This window comes from Convolutriloba macropyga, chromosome 5 (assembly GCF_964194025.1).
Source record: "Convolutriloba macropyga chromosome 5, txConMacr16.3, whole genome shotgun sequence".
Taxonomy (NCBI): Eukaryota; Metazoa; Xenacoelomorpha; order Acoela; family Convolutidae; genus Convolutriloba; species Convolutriloba macropyga.
This window is the reverse complement of record NC_134472.1, coordinates 40,754,483-40,780,052: the sequence shown is the minus strand read 5'-3', so window position 1 is coordinate 40,780,052 and position 25,570 is coordinate 40,754,483. Positions and strand designations below refer to the sequence as shown.

General features: G+C 31.7%; 1 protein-coding gene across 1 annotated transcript in view; it reads left to right on the top strand.

The window, feature by feature from the left end:
• The window catches only part of LOC142340014 (chymotrypsin-like elastase family member 1), a 390,215-nt gene that overhangs the window by 328,296 nt on the left and 36,349 nt on the right, over nt 1-25,570 (top strand). The window contains exon 2 of the mRNA XM_075390410.1: nt 14,356-14,455. Within this exon, the coding sequence (XP_075246525.1) occupies nt 14,356-14,455 (100 nt within the window). The remainder of the gene's footprint in view (nt 1-14,355; nt 14,456-25,570) is intronic.

Here is a 25,570-nt window from a genome sequence, read left to right as displayed (position 1 = left end):
ATAACAAACAATCAAATAAAAAAGCAAACAATCAAAAATACAAACAAACACAAAAACAAACAAATGATCGAACAAACAAGCAAACTATACCACCACTCAAATAAACAAACAATTAAACAAACAATCAAATGAACAGCAAACAAAGACACGAACAAAAACCATACAAATAAAAAACTAACCAACCAAAAATCAAATAAACAAACGAACCAACAAAAAACAAACACACGAATTAACAAGCAATCAAATAAACAAACAAAGAAACAAACAAAAACACAAACAAAGAACGAAATTAACGTAAAACAAACAATAAAAAAACGAACGAACAAAAATAACAAACACACACAAACAAATAAATGATCGAACAAACAAACAAACTATTCCACCAATTAAACAATCTAATAAACAAACAATCAAATAAACAGCAAACGAACAAACAAACAAACAAACAAACTAACTAACAAACAAACAAACCAATAGAAAACAAACAAACAAAAAAGCAAACCAACAAAAAACAAAAAAAGTAAAGTAACAAACAAACACACAAACAAACAAACCAACAAACAAACAAACAAACAAAACAAACAAACAATCAAACAAACGATTAAATAAACAAACAATTAAATAAAAACATACAAAACAACAAAAAAATATAAAAAACAAACAAAGAAACAAAAAACAAACAAATACACAAAAATAGAACCAAACAAACAAAAAACAAACAAACAAACGATCAAATAATTAAACAATCAAACAAAAAACAAACCAATAAAGAACCAAACAAACAAATAACAAACAAAGAAACAAACAAAAACACAAACAAAGAACGAAACTCACGTAAAACAAACAATCAATAAAAAACGAACGAAAAATACAAAAATCAAACAAACAAACAATAAAAAAAAACGAACGAACAAAAATAACAAACACACACAAACAAATAAATGATCGAACAAACAAACAAACTATTCCACCAATTAAACAATCTAATAAACAAACAATCAAATAAACAGCAAACGAACAAACATACAAACAAACAAACAAACAAACTAACAGACAAACAAACCAATAGAAAACAAACAAACAAAAAAGCAAACCAACAAAAAACAAAAAAAAGTAAAGTAACAAACAAACACACAAACAAACAAACCAACAAACAAACAAACAAACAAAACAAACAAACAATCAAACAAACGATTAAATAAACAAACAATTAAATAAAAACATACAAAACAACAAAGAAATATAAAAGACAAACAAACAAACAAAAAACAAACAAATACACAAAAAAGAAGAACCAAACAAACAAAAAACAAAGAAACAAACGATCAAATAATTAAACAATCAAACAAAAAACAAACCAATAAAGAACCAAACAAACAAATAACAAACAAAGAAACAATCAAACAGAAAAACAAAGAACCATACAAACAAAAAACAAAGCAACAAAAAATCAAATAAACAAACGAACCAAAAAAAAACAAACACACAAATTAACAAACAATCAAATAAAAAAGCAAACAATCAAAAATACAAACAAACACAAAAACAAACAAATGATCGAACAAACAAGCACAATATACCAACAATCAAATAAACAAACAATTAAACAAACAATCAAATAAACAGCAAACCAACACACAAACAAAAACCAAATAAACAAACGAACCAACAAAAAACAAACACACAAATTAACAAGCAATCAAACAAACAAACAAGCAAACAAACAAAAATGCAAACAAACAAAAAAACAAAGCAACACAGAAAAAGAGCCAGACTAACAAAAAATAAACAGACCAACCATAAATTAAACAAACAAACAAATAAAAAAACAGACAAACAAAAACACAAACACACACAAAAACAAAAAAATGATCGAACAAAAAAACAAACTATACCACCAATCAAATAAAAAAACAAATAAACAAACAATCAAATAAACAGCGAACAAACACACGAACAAAAAACCATACAGACAAAAAAAAACAAACCAACCAAAAATCAAACAAACAAACGAACCAACAAAAAACAAACACATAAATTAACAAAAAACCAAATAAACAAACAAAAAAAACAAAGACACACAGAAAAAGAACCAGACAAACAAAAAGCAAACAAACAAACTAACAAATAAACAAACACACAAACAAACAAACAAACAAACAAACAAACAAACAAACAAACAAAAATACAAACACACACAAAAACAAACAAATGATTGAACAAACAAGCAAACAAGCCAAAACAAACAAACAAAACAAAACAAGCGAAAAACAAACAAACTAACAAACACAAAAATTAATAAATGAGCAAACAAACAAACAAACAAACGAAAAACCAGGAAAAAACAATCAAACAAATTATGAAACAAGTAAACAATCAAATAGACGAACAAACAAAAAACAAGCATTCGAAGAAACAAATCAATAAACAAACCAAAAAATAAACAAACACACAAACAAACAAACAAACAAACAAACAAACAAACAAACAAACAAACAAAAATACAAACACACACAAAAACAAACAAATGATTGAACAAACAAGCAAACTATCCCAACACTCAAATAAACAAACAATTAAACAAACAATCAAATGAACAGCAAACAAAGACACGAACAAAAAACCATACAAACAAAACAAAAACCAACAAAAAATCAAATCAACAAACGAACCAACAAAAAACAAACACACAAATTAACAAGCAATCAAATAAACAAACAAACAAACAAACAAACAAACAAAAAAACAAACAAAGAACGAACCAAAGGTAAAACAAACGAACAATAAAAAAACGAACGAAAAAACAAAAGTCAAACAAACAAACAATAAAAAAACGAACAAACAAAAAAAACAAACACACAAACAAACAAATGATGGAACAAACAAACAAACTATACCACCCATTAAAAAAACTAATAAACAAACAAACAAATAAACAGCAAACGAACAAACAAGCAAACAAACAAACAAACAAACAAACAAACAAACAAACAAACAAACAAACAAACAAACAAACAAACCGATAGAAAACCAAACAAAAAAGCAAACCAACAAAAAATCAAATAAACAAACGAACCAACAAAAAACAAACACATAAATTAACAAACAACCAAATAAACAAATAAAAAAAAACAAAGACACACAGAAAAAGAACCAGACCAACAAAAAGCAAACAAACAAACTAACAATTAAACAAACAAACAAACAAACAAACAAACAAACAAACAAACAAACAAACAAACAAACAAACAAACAAACAAACAAACAAACAAACAAACAAACAAACAAACAAACAAACAAAAATACAAACACGCACAAAAACAAACAAACAATTAAACAAACAATCAAATGAACAGCAAACAAAGACACGAACAAAAAACCATAGAAGCAAAAAACAAACTAACAAAAAATTAAATAAACAAACGAACCAATGAACCATACAAACAAAACACAAACCAACAAAAAATCAAATCAACAAACGAACCAACAAAAAACAAACACACAAATTAACAAGCAATCAAATAAACAAACAAACAAAGAAACAAACAAACAAACAAACAAAAAAAACAAACAAAGAACGAACCAAACGTAAAACAAACGAACAATAGAAAAACGAACGAAAAAACAAAAATCAAACGAACAAACAATAAAAAAAAACGAAACGAACAAAAAAAAACAAAAACACAAAGAAACAAATGATGGAACAAACAAACAAACTATACCACCAATTAAAAAAACTAATAAACAAACAATCAAATAAACAGCAAACGAACGAACAAACAAACAAACAAAAAGCAAACAAACAAACAAACAAACAAACAAAGAAACAAACAAACCGATAGAAAACCAAACAAACAAAAAAGCAAACCAACAAAAAACAAAAAAATAAAGTAACAAACAAACACACAAACAAACCCACCAACAAAACAAACAAACAAAACAAACAAACAATCAAACAAACGAACAAAGAAACAAACAATCAAATAATACAAAACAACAAAAATTATAAATAAACAAACAAATTAGCAGAAACAAAAAAGAAACAAACAAAAACGAACAATTGCACAAACATAAAAACAAACAAACAAAAAAAACAAAAAAACAAACAAAAAAAAACAAAAAACAAACAAACACACAAAGGCAGAACAAAACAAACAAAATACAAACAAACGATAAAAAAATTTAAACAAACCAAAAACAAACTAGCAAGGAACCAAACAAAAAAACAAACAAACAAACAATCTAACAGAAAACAAAGAACCATACAAACAAAAAACAAACCAAAAAAATCAAATAAACAAACAAACCAAAAATTAAACAACTCAACAAACTAACAAATAATCAAATAAATAAACAAACAAACATATAAAGAAACAAAAAAAACAAACAAACAAAAACAGAAAAAGGACCAGACAAACAAAAAGCATTTTAAAAACTATCAAAAAAACAAAAAAACAAACAAACAAACAAACAAACAAATAAACAAACAAACAAACAAACAAACAAACAAACAAACAAACAAATAAACAAACAAACAAACAAACAAACAAACAAACGAACAAACAAACAAACAAAAACACAAACAAAGAACGAAACAATCGAAAAACAAACGAAACACACAATCAAACAATCGATCGAACAAACAAACAAATAAACAAAAATTCAATTAAACAGCAAACAAACACATGAACAAAAAAACCAAACCAGCAAAAAACAAACAAACTATGTAAACACATAAAGTGAATCCGTATCAGACTACAAAGTTCACACCTGAAATACTGTTTCATATTCTCGCAGTGAAACCGAAATTTGAACGCTTTAGAAGGAAACAGTAATGAGGCACAAACTAATTTTAGGTTTCACCCAGTTTTTATCGTTTTTCTTAAAGTTACGAATGCCATGTTTTCAACAAAGTTTTCAAAAGATTTCACGTTGAGCTTATCTGTGCGGCTGAGGAGACCTCGTTTATATCGGACAAAGAAAGCGTTCACTCGGTTTCAAAAGCTTTCACAAAACTCTCCAAAAGCAGAGTTGTTCGTAAGATGAAAAAGTTTTCAGCAAAATTGCTGGTTGCTGCTTGTCGCAATATTGAGTTCAGCTCCATATACTTTGCCACCCACTTTGATTGTCTGAACTTGAGCACCTTGAGCAATTTTGAAACCTTCAGTCTGTTGCGTTCACAAATCTTCAACGTTACATAATGTAGTGTATATTCCTTCTTATCGTAGAGCGTTTGAAGCAGTTTGTTGCACTTTGAAAATTTTTGGAGATTATACTTCTACCATAGGTCCAACCGGTAACTACTCAACCACATGCTGTTAACCGGTTCTCGGATAGGTGCAAATGTAAAATCTTGATGAGCATCGTGGATTGAGTCGGGGTAGTCCAAGTTGACACAGATGATATATCCAAATTCTGCGTGGTCTGGAATTTGGAAAAATTGTTCAATCGTCACTCCTGTGTCCATCTGGAAAAAATTGAGCGGTAAACAGAAATCGTTCATTTTACACAATAGAGGTTATCAGCATCTATGGTGAGACCATATGTTGATTTCTGTGTGTCGTCAAAACTTTCCAGATATTTTTTGTTTGGCGTGAACAGTCTTTTTATATATACTGAGGAACTAACCCACCCCTCGCAACAATTCTTCTGCTGGACCAAGTTGGTTGTGATCTGTGAGGAACTCTAGGTCTGCTTGACATATCTTCAGAAAGACATTGCCTGCTAAATGAGGTACTGACAGATATCTGCAACCCTATCAATAATTTTTCAATAATACCTCAAAACGTTAAAAATTATATCAGTTTTAGCTTTAAAATATGGACCAAAGATTATGTTAACAAAAAATCAAAGAAATCATACTAACATAGGAAGAAATTCGCTTTTTTGATTCACTTCGTTTTATACAGTAGTCAATTTTGTATAAACTAGTTTAATATAAGCCTGAAGATAGTTTTGATATACTCGATAACCATTTTAAATACTGCGACTAAGATGATGTTAAACTACTGCACAGTAAAGGCTTCTACCCTACTCCTACATGTACATCTTCGGGAAATTCAAGCTAAAAAATTACCGCCTAAAGAGTTCTGGGTCGACAAGCTCAAACCAGGAAAAATAATAAAAGAGGATTACGAAAAAGCAAAATTGATTTTTGAAGAGTTTGATTGCCGAAAAATGAGTGACTATTACGATCTGTACCTGACAACTGACACCCTCTATCTCGCCTGTTGGTTTGAGCGGCTACGAGCATTCTGTCTGATCTAGTACAGCTTGGACTGTGCACAATGTCTGTCAGTACCTTAATTAGCAGGCGATGCCTTTCTGAAGATATGTCAAGCCGACCTAGGTTTCCTCACAGATCGCAGCCATCTTGGTCTAGCAAAAAAATTGTTAGTTCCTCAGTATATATAAAAAGACTGTTCAAGACAAACAAAAAATATCTGGAAAGTTTTGAAGACACACAGAAATCAACATATGGTCTTACCATAGATGCTAATAACCTCTATGGTGTAAAATGAACGATTTCTGCTTACCAATTAATTTTTTCCAGATGGACACAGGAGTGACGATTGAACATATTTTGCAAACTCCAGACGACGCAAAATTTGGATATATCATCTGTGTCAACTTGGACTACCCCGACTCAATCCACGATGCTCATCAAGATTTTACATTTACGCCTATCCGAGAATTTGTTAACAGCATGTGGTTGAGTAGTTACCAGTTGGACCTCTGGAAGAAATATCATCTCCAAAAACTTTCAAAGTGCAACAAACTGCTTCAAACGTTCTATGATAAGAAGGAATATACACTACATTATGTAACGTTGAAGATTTGTGAACGTAACAGACTGAAGGTTTCAAAATTGCTCAAGGTGGTCAAGTTCAGACTATCAAAGTGGATGGCGAAGTTTATAGAGCTGAATTCAAGATTGCGGCAAGCAGCAACCATCCAATTTGCTGAACATTTTTGCAAACTTATGAAGAACTCTGCTTCTGGAAAGTCTTGTGAAAGCATGCGAAACTGAGTAAATGCTTTCCTTGTCCGAGATGAACGAGCTATCCTCATACACACAGATAAGTTTAACATGGAGTCTTTCAAAATCTTTGATGGAAACATGACATTCGTGACAACAAGAAAAACGAAAATAATTGATTTAAACGTACAATTGTTGGTGTCTCAATACTTGATCTTTCTAAAGCGTTCATGTTTCGATTTCACTAGAAGAATGTGAAACAGTGGTTCAGTTTTGAACTTTTATATTCTGATACGGACTCATTTACCTATGCTGTCGATTGTGGTGACTTGTATGAGGAGCTGGCACGTGCAGAAGTGAACACAGAAAGATTATTGAGAAAGTGATCTTGATCAAGTAATTAATGACTGGAGTGAACCCTACGCAATTTTCCCTTAAGTGCATGGCAATTTTTTTCTCTAGATTTGGAAGCAGTTGAAAGCAAAGCAGCCAATAATATTGTTATGTCTTATTTATCTTCAAGTTATAGTCTTATAATAGAACCAAGGCCGAAACGCTGACGTCTATTATTATACAATTCAAGCAGTGAAGATAACTGAGAACTTACATTTAGTTGTATGGACAAAGTTAAGTGCATGGATAAATTATGTAAAGCATTCAGATAAACTAAAATCAAATTAATGCAACAATTAAAACTTTGTAATAAAAAGGAGACAAATAAAGTTTTCTCTAACACTGTTTTATCGGGATTCCCTGACGACTAAAACAATTTCGATGGGGTTATGACCTTCAACACGATTGGTCAGACCACTTTTCTGTAAAAAAAATTTTAAAACGAATCATACGCCTTAAAACGGGGTTTTGGAGAATCAGAGGGGACGCAATAGTAGCTGAATTTACAAACTGATGTTATTGTGTGTCAACTAAGCGCCAAAAGTTCTTATTACAATACTAAAAATGATATCTAAAATCTTCGGGCTGTACTTTTTCAAAATGAGTAAAAAGGTCGTCCAAAATTAAAAATTTTGAGTGGCAAACAAAATGTGGGTAAAATGTTGAAATGAGCCGAGACCAAAAGAACATTAAAGTACCCTCGCGCAGACATTTGACGAATAAACTTTCAAAGCAAAAGCGATAGTAGTTAAATAGCTTTAAAGACGAAAATGACAAACCAGTCACGCAAATGGATGGCCTAAAACGCTGCAATTACACGTGCGTTGAAGTTAAGTCGCCGAGTTCTTGAGAGCTAAGCTCGAAACTGAATTCGTTTAAAATTGGGAACAACCTTATTGAAGTAAATTACCTCAAGAGTTCAAGACCGAGCTTAAAAACCCGGTGAGATTGTTCTTGATCTCTCCAACGTCGTACCGCCGGTAGCCCTTTAAAAAAAAGCAGTCGAGTACTGCAACAGAAATAGCCACAACGGGGAGAACACTTCAGAGAAAATTTTTGTCCTAAAAATTTTTGTCCTAAAAATTCCTAGGCAAGTCATCATTAAAAATGTGGTCGACAACAACACGATCAAAATCTAGCTATCGAAAAAAAGAGCCTTCGATTCGGGAGAGCACTTCGTTTTTTTACGATTTGCAATCCCCCGTATGATATAAATACAGTTTCGAATATGGGAAAAATGAATTACAATCTAAGAAAAACTCTTGTGAACGATAGCGTTCGTCTGCAAATCCAGTCTCAAGATAATGCTAGCTCACGAGACATCATTGATGACTCTGACCCCATCAGTGATGCAAATACTGGCTTGACGCAAAACTTTCAAGACCTGAGTGAAAAAGAGCAATTCCACACAACACCAGGAACCATACTTTTCATCCCCGACACTGTCATTAAATTCTATAAGGTGCAAGTGTTAGAAAACTCGGGGCATGAAACCAAAATTAGTTATAGGGGTTGGGGCTAAGAGCACGACTCGAGGTTTAATGCAAAATCAATTTGGGCCTATTCGAAGCACAAACATAACTTGAAGAATCGCAAAAAAATAACAAAAGAAATTTCAGATAAAATTGACCTACTCCTAGCGTCGTGTGAGCAAAACCAGCTTGATGATAATTTCCTCGAAAACGTTGAACAAACAATACTGAACGAGAACAAAAAACTGCCCTGTTTACAGACAATAGTTAGTTCACATGTTCCAACATGTCGTTTCGTTCCGGTCAAGTTTAGAACTAAGTGGTCACAACTGCTGACCAGCATCGTGGTTGATTGTGCCACAACACCAGATGACGAACTAAATTGGCAGGAAATGTTTTCTGTTTCGAAGTGCATCTTGCGTGCGAGCAACCGAGGAGGTAAAAAGCATATTCGAAATCAGGATCAGCGGCTCTCCGATCGCATCGATCGATGGAATGCGGGTGAATATGCAAACCTTTGGACAGAAGGCTTCTGTCCAAAGGTTTGCATATTCACCCGCATTCCATCGATCGGTGCGATCGGAGAGCCGCTGATCCTGATTTCGTTTATGCTTTTTACCTCCTCGGTTGCAATGAAACAAGCGAAGAAAAAATCCACAAACGGAATAGAAGAATCAGCCAGCAGAGCTAAAAGTCTATGTTTGCGAGGTCAATTTGGTCGCGCCGCAAAAATCCTGTCATCTGAGGGATTTGCGCCTAATAGCAGAGCTACTCTGAAAGCACTAGAAGAGCTACATACCAAAGAAGCGCCTCCAACTTTGCTCCAACTAGACAATGTTGTATAAATTTAGCGATAACAGAGTTTTTGAACAATTGAAAACTTTCAGCAAGTACACTGCAGCTGGTCCTTCCAAGATGTGCGCAGAGCATCTATTGCACGCAGTAGAGTGTACTGCTCCCGATCACTCTGAATCCGCCCTTAAAGCAATAACAAGGTTTTTAAACACAGGAAGCAGGGGTAAATTCCCTTCATTTGTTTCAAAAGCCCTCTGCAGCGCATCGCTCACCACTCTATCCAAAAAGAAAGGAGGAGTACGCCCAATAGCTGTCAGTGAAATCCTGAGGCGCCTTATTGCTAAATGTTTTAGTGAAAGGAGCAAAATCAGAAGCAATTGAGTTGTTCGATTCCATTCAGCTAGGGGTTGGAGTCAGCAATTGTCCACCCTGCTATAATCACCTACGAAAAGATCCTCAACGCTGACTCTAATGAAGGAGTGCTTCAGATTGATTTCCGAAATGCCTTTAATTCGGTTAAGCGTTCACACGTACTGCAAGCAGCATGCGATTTCATACCAGGTATTGCAGCCTTCACATGTTTTTGCTAGTCTCAGCATGTGCCACTACTTTATAATAACGCCAGTCTTCAAAGTGAATTGGGTGTTCAACAAGGAGATCCCCTGGGTCTACATCTCTTTTCGCTGAAGTTATGGCCTGTTACAGAAAAAATAGGAGACGCCGTTCCAAATCTTACCCAGCACACTTGGTATTTGGACGATGGTTTCGTTGCAGGTTCAGAAGATCAAATCCGAACTACGCTCGATATCTTAGCCAATGAAGGTCCAGAAAAGGGTCTGTATTTGAGGAAATACAAGTGCGAACTCTGGTCAATCGTAGATCTACCCTCAGTTGATCGAGAAGTCACAAAAAATTAGGGCAATGGTTTTGAAGTACTGGGCGCAGCAGTCGGATCACCAGAATTTGATTCTTCTTGCCTGCAGAAACGTGTTCAGAAGGTTGTGTCGCTCTTGGAAAATTTGAGTTATCTGGTTGATCCTCAATGTGCTCTCGGCATACTTCGTTATTGCCTAGGGACACCAAAGTTAGTCTACTCTCTACGCACTGTCACGTTGACAAGACATCGGATCGATGTTTTAAAAGTCTTCGATTCCAGCCAACGGGATGCGTTAGATCAAATAATAGGTGCTGTCTCCTGTGACAATGTGTGGATGCAGTCAACCTTGCCAATAAACATTTCTGGCCTCGGAGTGCGACAATCGCAAGAGCAATACAGAGCCGCATATGTGGGCTCAGTGTTAGCATCTGATGACCTGGTTCAGAAAATTACAAACCAGTGCGCGTCAGACAGTAGAGTTTTTAAGGAACTCTATGCAAGCCTTGAACCTTTCAACTTGAATTCCTACACACAGAAGAAAATTTAAGAAGCTGTAGATACTGAAACGTTTTCTGAGCTGCTAAGAAATCAGTCGTCAAACAGAGAGAAAGCAAGACTACAATCACTCTGTTTGCCTCATTCCGGCGCATGGCTTGCGGCACCTCCAGTTCCTGCCTTAGGTCTTCATCTGAGTCCCAGTGAATTTCAAATTAGTGTCGAATACAGACTAGGTATTGCAGTTTATGAAGATGAAAGAAAATGCCCTTACTGCAGGTCTGGGACCCTTGACATTTTTGGTGACCACGTCGTCATCTGTCCCGGAAGAGGGGATGCAATTTCTCGGCATGACAGGATTCGTGACCGTTTTGCATCAGCTTGCTCAGCAGCTAACTTGTCCCCAGTCGTCGAAAAACGGAACCTTATTGCAGGAAACGCCTCTCGCCCTGGCGACATATTTCTGCCTTCATGGAAATCAGGTCGTCCAGCTGCTCTAGACGTCACCGTAACTTCTCCACTGCAACCAAACATTATAAATCATGCGGCAGAGAAGTTTGATTACGCGATTGAAGCAGCCGAGGAGCGAAAGTATGCACAACACGAAAAAAATTGCTCTGAGCAAGGCATTTTGTTTGTTCTTTTGCTGTTGAGTCATTGGGTGGTCTGTCAGTTACTCTCAAGAAAGCGTTAAAGCGCATAGCTCTGTTAGATGACAGCAGGAATTATCAGTCGCAGGGGCATGCTATCGCTTTTGATAGATTGGCTCAGTCGGTTTCCGTTGTGATTGTACGAGGATCGGCTATAATGTTGCTTGCACGAGTCCCGTAACCCCAGCTTTCGCAATATTTTTGGACAACTTCTATTGTGGGCAAACATTGTGATCTCCAAGAAGAGTGGAGTCTTATAAGAAGTGTCGCCCAATGAGAGGGGACCTTCGTTTTTGTAAATATTTTTTGTAAATCCAATGAGCGGGGAGAACATAAATAATTTTCAAGAGTTCAATGAAGACTGAAACGAGAAGAATTCTGAAAGTTAAGGAGAACAGGACTGATGTTATAGAGAGCGATTGAGAAGAATGAAGAATTCTTCAACCAAAAACACACTTATTTGAACCTTTAATGAGCAAAAACTTTTGATTCCGAATCAAAGTTTGATAACAAAGATTTGTTTTAATTCACGATTAATTATCAAAAATTAAAATGGTTTCCTAAGATTAGTTTCATGCATGGCAGGGGAAAAAAGGAGAAAGAACTTTAAGTGTCCCAAACCGGGGCACTCTTGCCCCCCCCCCCCCCCCCGTAGTTTGCCCAGGAAGACACATCACTCTTACTATACGCTGTCTAAACATTGAAACAATATTCTGAAACAAATATTTTGAAAATAAATACTCGTTACTTTATCCAAGACGACAAATTTTCATTTAAGAGTTTTTAAGAGACAATGCACTAAGTAAATTTCCAGAGACTGTTCTACGTCATTTTCAATGTTCTAAAAGAAAAAAAAATATTTGACACTTGATAAAATAAACGTTTTCGCGTTTTCCTTTTAAGCCTTTATATGTCACGATGACACGATAATTCAAAATTCGCGTTATTGGCGTTTATCAGGAAGTTTTGGTTCCCAGAGCAGCAACTGTCACTTGTTTCACATTCACAAATCGATATTTTTAACGGTCAATCTTATGGTTGTAAAGATTTCATGAATTAAATTTATAATTTGCCCATAATTGCTCAGATATACACAGTTTTTGGTCTTTCGGTGCATTTTCTACCAAATATACGTGCTTTCCGGTGTGTATATCTTGATCTGAGATCTTAGAGCACTTCTGTTATTATTCGATACATCCAGTTTTTTTCCTATATATCTTATTCTATACGGTTACACAAAATTTTTAAAATACGTAAGTTTTCGAAAACTTTTGAAGAAATTGGTCTTTCTATATAAGGAAATGAAACTGTAAATCACTTGGTGGGAAATTGCGAAAACATGGAGCAAATTTGTTGTCTTTTCGCACAGCTGATTTGATTCTTTCCGATTAGCTTGCTCAACCACAAGAGATTGAAATTCTGGCTTCTGTTTTCGCAATTCTTTTGAATGCTTTTTTTTAAATTTTGAAGATTACCTGTATATTCGGGGCATTAATTCATTCATATTACACACTTAATACAGTTCAGTTACATAATAATTACCTGAAAAATTATGGGGGCACCAGCTGATCTTTTACCTGAAGAAACCTTAAATTTACCTGAAAAACACAACTGAACAGTTAGGTAAAATTACGGAAATTTACCTAAAAAACTTAAAATTTTAGGGTAAAAACACTAAAACCTGAAATCACCTTAAAAATACCTTAATTTTCACTTGAACTTTTATGGTAAATAATTATAGTAAAAGTAATTTGACGTTATAAATTAAGGTTAAATTTTAAGGTGATTTTAATGTAATTTAAGGTTTGTTCTAGTAAAAGTTCAGATGGTGCTCCTTAATTTTTCAGGTAAATTTCAGGTAAATTCTAATGAATTTACGGTAAATTTAGCGTGCGTTATAAGGTGTGTTAATGTAAAGCACAGTCAAGTCAAAACTACCTGAACCATTTCGCTACTGAGCAGCTCCCGCGTCCAAAATATGTGAATCCATTCAATTATTCGGGGGATAAACGTATCACTTTTCTGCGTTATTGGCCCAGAGGAATATTATCACCGCCTTAGTGTGTGCCCTAAAAATGTGTTTTTGAGGTAATATTTTGAGAAAAAATGTTTGGTCCCCGGCCGTTGTCTTAGGTGACTTGTAAAAACCGATTGGTAACCGTTCTTTCGAGGACTTGCAAATGAGTTGGGGAGTCTCCAAGTGTTATTTTTTGTTCCACTACCCAATGAGGTCCACCCAAATGGGATCTTGTTAACTCATGTCATGCCATTCCCGGGTTGACCACCATATCCAAGATACCATGCAAAAATTTAAAAGTACTCTAAAACGAAGTGTTTTGGCTTGCTATACAAAGCTCTAAAGGCAATATTGCATTTGGATACGGCATTAAATTTTTTTTATTAACTCGGAAATACTAGGAAGGAATTCTGGTATTCAAAATACAGTTGACCTGTTAAATGTCTCAAAATTCTTATTAGCACAAAATTTTTTTAAATCTAGCGATAACTCAACTGTCTTGCGTTTGCAAAGTGACCTCATCTAAATATTCTTTACTTGAAACCGGTAAAAACAGGTATTAAACAAATCAAGTCTGTAACTAAGTAACTATTAGAGCGCTCCTAAAGAGCAATGCTCTATTTGAAGGTTCTGTTTGACTTGCATATTTATCTGAATTGATTGTCTGTGTTAACCAGGTATGACGGTCGTAGTGAGAATAGAGATGGCTGTGAGTGCTAACATTAGACATTGGAGTAAGGGACTCTACTCAGTCAAGCGAGTCTTCATCTCTGATCTGTTAGTCAAAATTTAAAAAGAAAACAAAGCTATGTTTCCTTTGCAGTATAAACATTTTTTTTTCCGAATCCGAAAATTATAAATTATAAATAACTTGGTTATCATAACTATGGTAATTAATTCAACAGATCAGCAGTTCAATAATTCTAAATTCAACTGTCCGTTTCAAATTTTCACGCGTGAAATGTTCGTTTATAATATGTTCTAACAAAATTTATAATAGAAAGCCAGTGTGATCAAAAACCAAACAAAAAGCAAAACGCAAAGTTTATTTACGCACACTTGTAAAATTTATTCTGCTATCTGATGTCGTTCTGGTGGTTTGAACTGGCCCAAGTTCACCCAAGTCGAAGTCTGAGCGGATAGTAGTAATAGCTAAGCAGAACTGGGGGATTAAGTATAGACCTCTCATCTTATCTTAATTACCCCAGGGGAAATGCGACCAGTTGTGATAATTGATTTTCGACTCGAGCAGAATCGGACTATATGATCATACTTTTCAGATCCAATTAACCTCTGATCAGATTCAATCTAAACCGTTGTGCCCATATGATCAGATAATATATTTATAGTTATAATATATTCATTTCATGAAGATAGATGTTTTTCATTAATCTATCCAACTAAGGCAAAGTCAATTCTAAAAGTAATGCTAATTAAAACGAAAACCCAAGTGCCGGAAAAAGAGTTTTTTGAGTATTCCGTTGATTCATGTTTTTGACTAAATAGATGAACTTAGACAGCTTGGCATAATAACTTCTTTATCTACAATTATTCCAAATCATTTTAAACCTAGAAAATGTTCTCATTTTTTCACATTCACTCCACTGATATCTTTATCAAAGTTAAGTTACGGTTATACAACTAACGACATAATACAGTGCTATGCGCGGTTTGGTTCAGTGGTTTTAAGGTTTAGGATAGCATAGCACTTTTAACTTATTTTTCCTTCCCTCAACGATTCCGTCCCTCAATTTATTTTTACGCGTCTTAACGCTTGCCTTCATGAACAAAGTTACACTAATTACACTTTTTACGACTAGCGCAGCCTTTTAATTCTCTGATCAAATGAAGCTCAGTAATTCATTCCATAACGCGAGCGCAGCCCAATTTCTATTTGTTTATTTATTTTTTTATCTACTTTTCCCACTCTCAATATTAATTACTTCTTGAAAAATTTTTCTTAATAAACGACTTTTTTACTTTGAATAAAAGAATTTACTGATATCTTACCACGCATTGAAATACAACGAACCAATCAACTTCTACGAGGCTAGCCAAGAACACCAAGAAAAAGAGTAAAAGCAAGCAGAGCCAGCAGAAGCCCTTCCCGGCGCTTGAAATGGCTCCCAGCAACAAGAGCAATCAATTGGTTTTAAAGGAAAAACTCTGAAAAAACAGTCTAAATTCATCTTTCCGAAATTTCGAAATTTCTATTTTTTTAAATTTTTGATGCCTTTTAAATTGATTGAACTTGATTGCACATACATTAATAATAATAGCTATTCCAAATCATTTTGTCAAGTACTATCGCACATTTTCTAAAGTCTTCTATATTTTACTTAGTAACATCTCTGAAGTTATATATCTTATAACCGTCCCAGTCTTTTTCATCTTTACATGTTACTATTATAGCCATTTCATCACCACTAGTGTTAGTATAAGTGTTAATGTTAATATTAGTGTTAGTGTTAATGCTAGTGCCAGTGTTAATGCTAGTGTTAGGGTTAATGTCAGTGTTATTTTTAGTATTGTTTTCATTATTAGTGTTAATTTTAGTGTTAATTTCAGCGTCATTGTCAGGGTTAATATTATTGTTTGTTTTAGTGTTATTATCAGTGTTAGTGGTAATATCAGTGTTGAAGGTAGTACTAGTGCTATTGATTTTGTTAGTTTTATACAAATTTAGATACGGTCTGATAAAAATATGTTTTACTTGTATTTGCGGCACCATAAATAACTATACGCAATGGTGCTGTTTCATGTTTTACTTACACTTCTCCCTATATCGATTGAATAATTTATCTAATTAAGCATATTCATCTGATGCCGATTTAAAAAAGATAATTGCAGCAACTTTTAAAATTATAAGTGATTTTAAATTCCAATTCACTTTTATCCCACTAAAAATGCTTAAATTAACTTCTAAAGAGTTTTTTAATGCTTGTTTTATTCAGAATGAAGCCTTAAGTAATAAGGAAACAAAAAGAATAGATAATGAAATAAAATTAATATCAATTGAAGTAGTAAAGAGAGACGAGATACCGTTAATGTTCAGTGAACATAGTGTTAATATTTTTGTAAAACTTGTCCAACTGATGGTACTCATTGAGCTCTAGTTATAAAAAGAAAAAATACTGTTGATTATTATTTTGATAGTTTTGGTGTAGAGACAACACCAACATTTCTAAACAAGTATATTGATCTATGTTCTGACGAAAAAAACAATTTGATAGTGAGTCTCACTGTGGTGCTCATCAAGAGCGCATTAAATATTTTGGTTAATCAAAGAAAGTGCAGTGAGCCAAATAAACATTGTTTTTGTTTGTGTAGTAATGGTGATAATGGTAGTAAAATTAATATTTTTAGTGATAGTGATCCAAAGAGTGGCGACTTTGTCGATGGGAAAATTAATGGTGACAGCATTAGTAATGATGATATTAAAAAGGATAGTGATAAAATAGTAATCAGCAAAGCTGCGACACAATCGATCAGGGAACCTGCTTATCAGATAGTCAGGATGATGAAAATGTTAATGATAATGCATTCTTCCCAGAAAAATATGGATGTGTAATATCATGACCTAGTGAATTTGGCAAAACACATCTATTAAAAGTTTATTTAAAAATAAAAGATACTTTAAATTATTACATATCATTAGTCTAACTGCTGGCCAATACGACCGTGTTAATAGTGTTAACGAATGTGCTAAAACTATAATTGTTACAGATATTAAACAAAAATTATCATCACCATATAAGTTACCAAAAAATAAAAAGAGACTAATGATATTTGATGACAAAAGAGCAAAAAAACCTGTTATTAATGAGTACTTCTGTAGAAGAAGACGTAATAATTGTAATATGATATCATTTAACCAAAATCTATTTTCATTAGAAAGACAAAGTCTTAGAGGTAATTGTATAATGTTTTTTTATTTGAAAAGAGAGGTAAGATTATAAGTACAAAATATATTGATTTGTTCGATGATTATGAGATGAAAAATAATGATTTTCCTAGTCTTTGTAATGACGTTTGGAAAGAACCTCGTAATTAGATTTTTATAGATATGTCTGAAGATAAAAACATTAATGGTAAGCTAATGCTTAATTATAACGAAAGGATTGATTTGGTGGGTAATCACAAAAATGTCAAAGTCGATCTAACTGACTAAGTCGATCTAAGACTAGTCTATTTTAGCATCAATATTAACACTAAGGACCGTTCTGTTTAATAATAATGCTTGGTATATAACATCAGCATCAGCAACATCAGCAACAGCAACAAAAATTGACGTTAGGTTGTATTGGCTGTGGTCTTATATAATCATTTTATAATATCAAATACAAATATTGTATAACAGTTTTTAAAAGATCTTCAATTTATAATATGGTTTAATTTTATCTGGTAATCCATTAAAGTTTTTTTTGAAATCTACTATCTCATTAAACACTACATTTTAATTATTAACTCCATAATTTATTTTCACTCTTTCCTTAGGATAAAAATCTCTACTAATCTTACAAAAAAATTCAGCAACATCCATCATAATAAATATACTTGCATCATTTTTTTGTTCATTAAAATTATTATTCTCAAACACTTTATTATTTTTTGAGGTCTTTCCATATCACTCTCCATTAAAAAATCTAACAAGAAAATAGTAGCAATAGGCACAATTTAATAGAAGGTCTTTCTTTCATCTTAACTGATATATTTTTATACATGTATATATATATATATATATATATATATATATATATATATATTATATATATATATATATATATATATATATATATATATATATAAAATACTTTTTATTTAATCATTTCTGAAATATTATAGTAATTTTGTTACTAGAATCAATTCTAAGTACACGCCATGATATATCCTTGATATTTATAACAACATCATTAACAACATCATTAGCTCTAAACAGCGCTCTATCATTGAATAATCAGTGAACCTAGTGTTAATATGTTGTTAATCTACATCCAACTGATGGTACTCATTGAGCTCTAAATATGAAAATAAAAAAATAAAGCTGTTTCTTATATTGATAGTTTTGGTGTAGAGACAATACCAACATTTCTAAACAAGTATATTGATCTATGTTCTGACGAAAGAATACAATTAGATAGCAAGTCTTATTGTGGGGCTCATTGATTTTATAAGCATTATATCTTTAAAATACAGAGTGTTTTAAATTATTTGGAGAATCAGACAAAGTGTAATGAGTTATATAGACATTGTTTTTTGTGGAGTATTATTGATAATGATAGTAAAATTAATATTTTAGTGATAATGTTCCAAAGAGTGGCGACTTCGTCGAAAATAAAAGTGATGATGACAGCAATAATAATAATGTTATTATTAAAGATAGTAATAAACATAGTAATCAGCAAAACTGCGACAAAGTCGATCAGGGAACCTGCTCTGCAGATATTAATGATAATGACTTTAATAATGAGAATTCATTCTTCCCAGAAAACGTTGGATGAGTAATATCAGGAACTAGTGAACGTGGTAAAATATATCTATTAAAGGTTTGTTTACAAATAAAATATACATTGAGATATTATATATCTTTGGTCCAACTGCTGATTAATACGACCGTGCTAATAGTGTTAACGAAAGCGCTTAATCTATAACTATTGAAGATATAAAAAAAACTACCCTCACCAGATAAGTTACCTAAAGATAAAAAGAAATTAAGGATTTTGATGGTAAAAGAGCAGAGTAAACAGTTATTAATGAGTGATTCTGTAGAGGAAGACGTAATAAGTCTAATATATATCTCAATCAAAAAATAGTTTCATTAGTTAGACAAAGTGTTAGAGAGAATTTTATAGTGTTTATTTCATTTGAACAGAGAGGTAAGATTAGAAGATTATAAGAGTACAATAGATAGTGATTTGTTCAATAGTGATTGTGAGACAAAATATAAAGATTTTGCTATTCTTTGTAATGTCTTTTGGATATAATTACATTTTTATAGATAGGTCTAAAGAAAAAAGGAAAAAAACAAAATTTCATTTTTATAGAGATATGTCTAAAAAAAAGGAAAAAAACCATGATGGTAAAACAAGGTTTAACTGGAATGAAAAGATTGATTTGGTCAGGTAGTCACTGAAATGGCGACAAAGTCGATCTATCTGACTAACTCAACTTTTTTATGCATCGCTTTTAACACTAATGACAGTTATAGATAATACTTTTGCATGGCAAATAACATCAGCAACAACAACTCTCAATTTGACATTAATTGTATTGGCTGTGGTCCTATATACACATTTTTGATACCTAGTATCAAATACATGTATTCTATGACTACGTTTAGAAGATCTTTTATATATATATATGGTTTAATATTATCTGGTAATCCAGTATAACTGTTATTAGAACCTACAATCCCTTTGAACACTTGATTATAATTATTAACCCCATAATTTGTATTCGCCCTAACCTCAAGATAAAACTCTAATCTTACACTACTAATCTTACAATAACATTCGATAACATCCATTATATTAAAGATACTTGCATCAAATGTTTGTTCATTGACATTACTATTCTCAAACCAGTTATTTTTTATTGAGGTCTTTCCATATCACTCTCCATAAAAAAATCTAACAGGAAAATAGTAGCAATAGGTACAAAAAAAATAGAAGGTCTTTCTTTCATCTTAACTGATATATATATATATATATATATATATATATATATATATATAATACTTTATATTATATATATATATATATATATATATATATATATATATACATATATATATATTATAAAATATTATATATATATATATATATAAATTTATATATCAGTTAAGATGAAAGAAAGACCTGCTATTATTTTCTACCTATTGCTACTATTTTCCTGTTAGATTTTTTTATGGAGAGTGATATGGAAAGACCTCAATAAAAAAATAACTGGTTTATATATATATATATATATATATATATATATATGTAAATCTTTTTATTTAATCATTTCTGAAATATTATTGTATTCTCATTACTAGAATCAATTCTAGGTACACGCCATGATATATCCTTGATACTTCTAATAGCATCATTAGCAACACCGCCAGCTCTAAAAATGCTCTATAATAATCGTTTCTTTTTAGCTCTAGTTTTAATCCTAAACTTTGTATATTCTTATCTAAATCATAAATAAAATATTTCAGTTGATTATCTCTTTCCTCTTGATCTCTATCAAAACCTTTTTCGTTTTCATCATCATCAGTACTAGCGAGTAATTTATACATGAATATATTGTTCTACCACCATTTGTTTCAAGTTTAATTGAACTAACAGTGCTAGTATATCATAGTTTTTAAATCTAATATTACCACCATCTGCAAATCTAACTACACAATTAGTAGTTAGGCGAAGCTCGATCTCTAAAAAAGTTTTATGTATGTTCAGCTGTTCTCTTCTCTGTTTAGGATTATTTTTATATTTGTACTAATAGTATTCGAAGTGGTTAGATTATTTGGCCTATATTTTATCATCTTACTCTTATGATTATCATTATTATACTCTTAAGTTGTATCCAAAATGAAATACAATTTAATAGGATTAAACTTAAATAACATTTAATAATTAAAATTACTCACAACGTAAAATTGTGGAAACTGCAAAAGATACATGATTCTCTAACTGAAACCAAAGATGATTGTACACTTAATTTTATGGTGACAGGACCAATAGAAAGATTTCGTTTTAGTGAACCTGTACTTACTACAAGAAAATTAGGTTCTATCAGATTATCAGTTTAAAATTCAATGTTTAATATAAAAGACAAGAACATATTTGCTTAAAGAGTAGTGAATGATTATAATTCATTTGACGTAGATTTTATTAGTGAAGTTTCTTTTGATGATGGTTCAATGTTAGAAATAAAACCTGATTCCTATGAACTGTCTGAAATAGCAGATTTTATAAAACGAGAAACTTATGGTAATGTTATAGTAGAAGCAGATAAGATTACAAGGAAGTGTTGAACGAAAATTATAAAAGAAAGTTTTAATTTAATCTATAGAATTCAATAGCGTAACTACTAGGATTTAAAAAAACAAGTATATCATTTCGGTAGTTATACAGCCTTTTTTTACTGATATAATAGATTTTAATACAATTTTGTTTTCACTGTAATATTGTATCTGGTATTAAAGATAATGGTTATAACTCTGATATATTATACACATTCAATCTAACTGAACCCATGTTATATGATAGTTGATATTCAATCAAATGTTTTATATCAAAATGTTACAAAAGACAAAATGAAATATATTGAATTTAGTGAACATGGTACACCAATTGATTTTAATGGCGATATATTAAGTTTTACTTTACACCTAGTATAAAAATCTACTTTAGTCGTTGGTGATCTAGTTGTTAATATTTTTATATATAATATGTATTTATATATATATATATATATATATATATATATATATATGTATATATATATTTATATATGTATATATATATATATATATATATATATATATATATGTATATATATATATATATATATATATATATATATATATATATATATATATATATATATATATATATATATATATATATATATATATATAAATACTATTATATATAATTTTTTATCAATGCTTTTGTAAATATAACAGATTACCTTATTATTAATGTTTTGGTTAATATAACATTTTTACCTTATCAATAATGTTTTTGTTAATATGAGTAGAATAGTGATAGTTGTTTAATAGTTAATGAATTTTTTTCAAAAGCAAGAATAGTGTATAAAAAGTGCTATGTGGTTTCCTAATGAAAAAAAGTTTCAGAAGTGGTGTTTTTAGGCCATTTTTAAGAAAAAAGTAAAGACTGAAAATCTGCCGTCCAGATAGTTTCCGTCGTCATTATTTTTATGTTTTAAAATTGGCTTCAAAAATTGTCTTTTGATAATTTTTTTTATTAAGTTTGCAGATAGCACTTTTTACACATAACTCCGCAACCTGGGCACATTTCGTTTTCATTGTGAGATGAGGACACATTGTTTGGCGCTGACCAGAGATTGGAGCTTACAGAATTGAGCTGGCAGATCAATTGACTTATGCCAGTACTGCGATGGCACGCAAAACTTTCTGTATTTTCGATTTCGAAATAGAAGAGACAATTGACATGGACTGGTGTCGAAGCCCAGTTTCCTAGCCCCGGAATCTGGCAACGGGTCTTGCCCCGATTCGGTTTTGGAAGCTAATCTTGCAAGATTATGAAAGATTTAGATCCGTCTTGCAAGAATCCTGCAAAATCAGAAACCAAACCCCAAAAGGAATACACCAGAAGGCCTCAAAAGTACTCAAAAAAGCCAAATAATAGCATATGGCCCGAAGGGTATTTTACATGTTTTTTTTTCACTTATTTCCGAAAATACTACATATATGCAAACGAATGCACAGTAGTGGATAAAACAAGGAAACCAGCCACCAGCAAAATTTGACCCTTTCTCCAAACGCTAATCGCGCATGTCGAATCGGGTCAAATCTTACTGCTTGCTGGTTTCCTTGTTTTATCCACTACTATATATTACCTTTATATTCACTCAAAATCTATCATTTCTTGTCTCACTTAGTGCAAACCACTAGTTTCGAGTTAAGCTGGTAACTAACTGTTATCAGACGGATTGTTTGGGTACTATCCCCACTGACTCCAGTGGACGTCCCCAGATACTAGTATAAAACTAGTGAGACCGTGTAACAAGCACGTAAAACCAACTTGCGAAAATTGGTGTAACCACTTCGTGGATAACCTGAATAAAAAAAACAGCTTAACTCTGTTATAAATTTTGCTAATATTTTGCGAATCACTCTTTAAGAGCAAAATCGCCCCTATCGGAGTGATGCCCCAGTACAAAATCACTATTTATTGTGCTTAAAGAGTGAACTCCCTCTTTTTCAAAGAAATTTTAAAATTATCTAAATATTTTAATAAATTTTTATTTTTTGTTTTAAATTATCTATACCCTTCAATAAATCCAGATTTTCCATTAATTTTTCTATATTTATTCCATTATTATTGAGAAATGATACAAATTTATAATATTTACATGAACAACTTTCTCCATTTAATGTAATAATAGGATTGGTGTAACCACTTTGTGGATCAGTGATAGACCTTCGGTCTTGGTTGGTGTAACAAGGCTTGCCCTTACCCCATTATTTGGCAAATCAGTGTAACTGCTCAACAAAGTTGCTCTGCATTTTCGCAGATTTCTAGTAAATCCTTTAGGTATATCCACATCTGGATGCTGTCTTTTTACATGAGCATTCATTCCATCATATCTCACAATAGAAGGGCTATATAGACAATTAAATTTAGTAGAAGTACAATTTCTACATGTAAAATTGCTTTTATCAAAATCTGTTAATGGTTTTACATAATTACAACTATTACAACATCTAATCATAACTTTAATGTTAAAGTTATAGTTAGAGTTAGGATTAGAGCTAGAGCTAGAGTTAGGATTAGAGCTAGAGTCAATGCTAGAGCTAGAGCTAGGATTAGAGCTAGAGACAATGCCATGGTTTGATTTAGAGTTAGGACTATATCCAAATTCATCTTTAAAAGAACAATCAGTTTTCATACAAATACTACTTAATGTTTTATCGCCACAAGCACATTTACCAATTTTATCTTCATGACATATTGGATAATGAAAAGCTAGATTAAAGAGAGCTCCACACTTATGATTACACTCCAAACATTTTATAACCATTTCTGATGGGGTAAAACCTGCGAAGCAGTTTCACTGATTATAAATAATATCTAGCCAAGATTTCAATTATATCTTTAGTATTATCTTTAGATGAGATATACTCAGCTAAATGTTTCTTTCCCGTCATAATGAGTATATTAGTTTTATATCTTCTATCTAAAATCACTTCAAGGTCTAATTCTTTTTTATCTCTAGTAAAATTTATAATCTCATCTCTAAATTCTTCATTATTTTCATATAGATTGCTTAAATACTTTCCACCCTTTCTGATTGAAATCCCAACCTCTTCATTTATATATTCTTCTCGTATTGTATTTCGTGGATTGGGTTTTACCCTTGTTTCACTATTGGGCTTCACCCATGTTTCACTTTTGTTGTAACCACTTTGTGAATTGGTGTAACCACTTCGTGGATCATTATCCAACTCTTCTCCATATCCAAAGTTAACCAATGTACTTACTCTACTCAACATTGTGCTTGCTCCCATTGCTATATCCCCAGCATTTCTTGATAACATATCGGGATAAATATGACTAATTGTAATTAAACCTGAGCTTATAATTCCACCAATAGTTGATAAATTTTTTATACCTTTTCGTGTAACCATTTCTTGTGTTAGAACATCATTCTTTATTTTAATATTACTTAATTTAAGAAGTTTATTAAAATAGAATATATAGTTATCATGATTAATAAATATTTCTATCCGTGGCAATAATCATGAGTGGTTTCATATATGCTATAAGTTTATTTATATCTTCTCTTTCTATTTCATTTTTTAAACTAAGAGCTTTTAAATCAATGAAACTAACTCTCGAGTCATATATCATAGTTCTACTCTTAACAAAAATAATAAAAGTATTCTCTTTCCTATTATATTTAAATATACCATAACGAAGTTCATCTGATATTCCATCTGTACAATTATAATAGTTACTATTTAACTCACTAATTATTTTACTAAAGTTATGTTCACATTCATATATTTCATTAAAATTTTTAAATAGATCAGCTCCATTATAAGTTGTTAAATAAATAGTATCACAACTCATTCTTGCTGTATTAATTATTTGAGCTGGTTTATGACACATTACAATCAGTTGAATATTATAATGT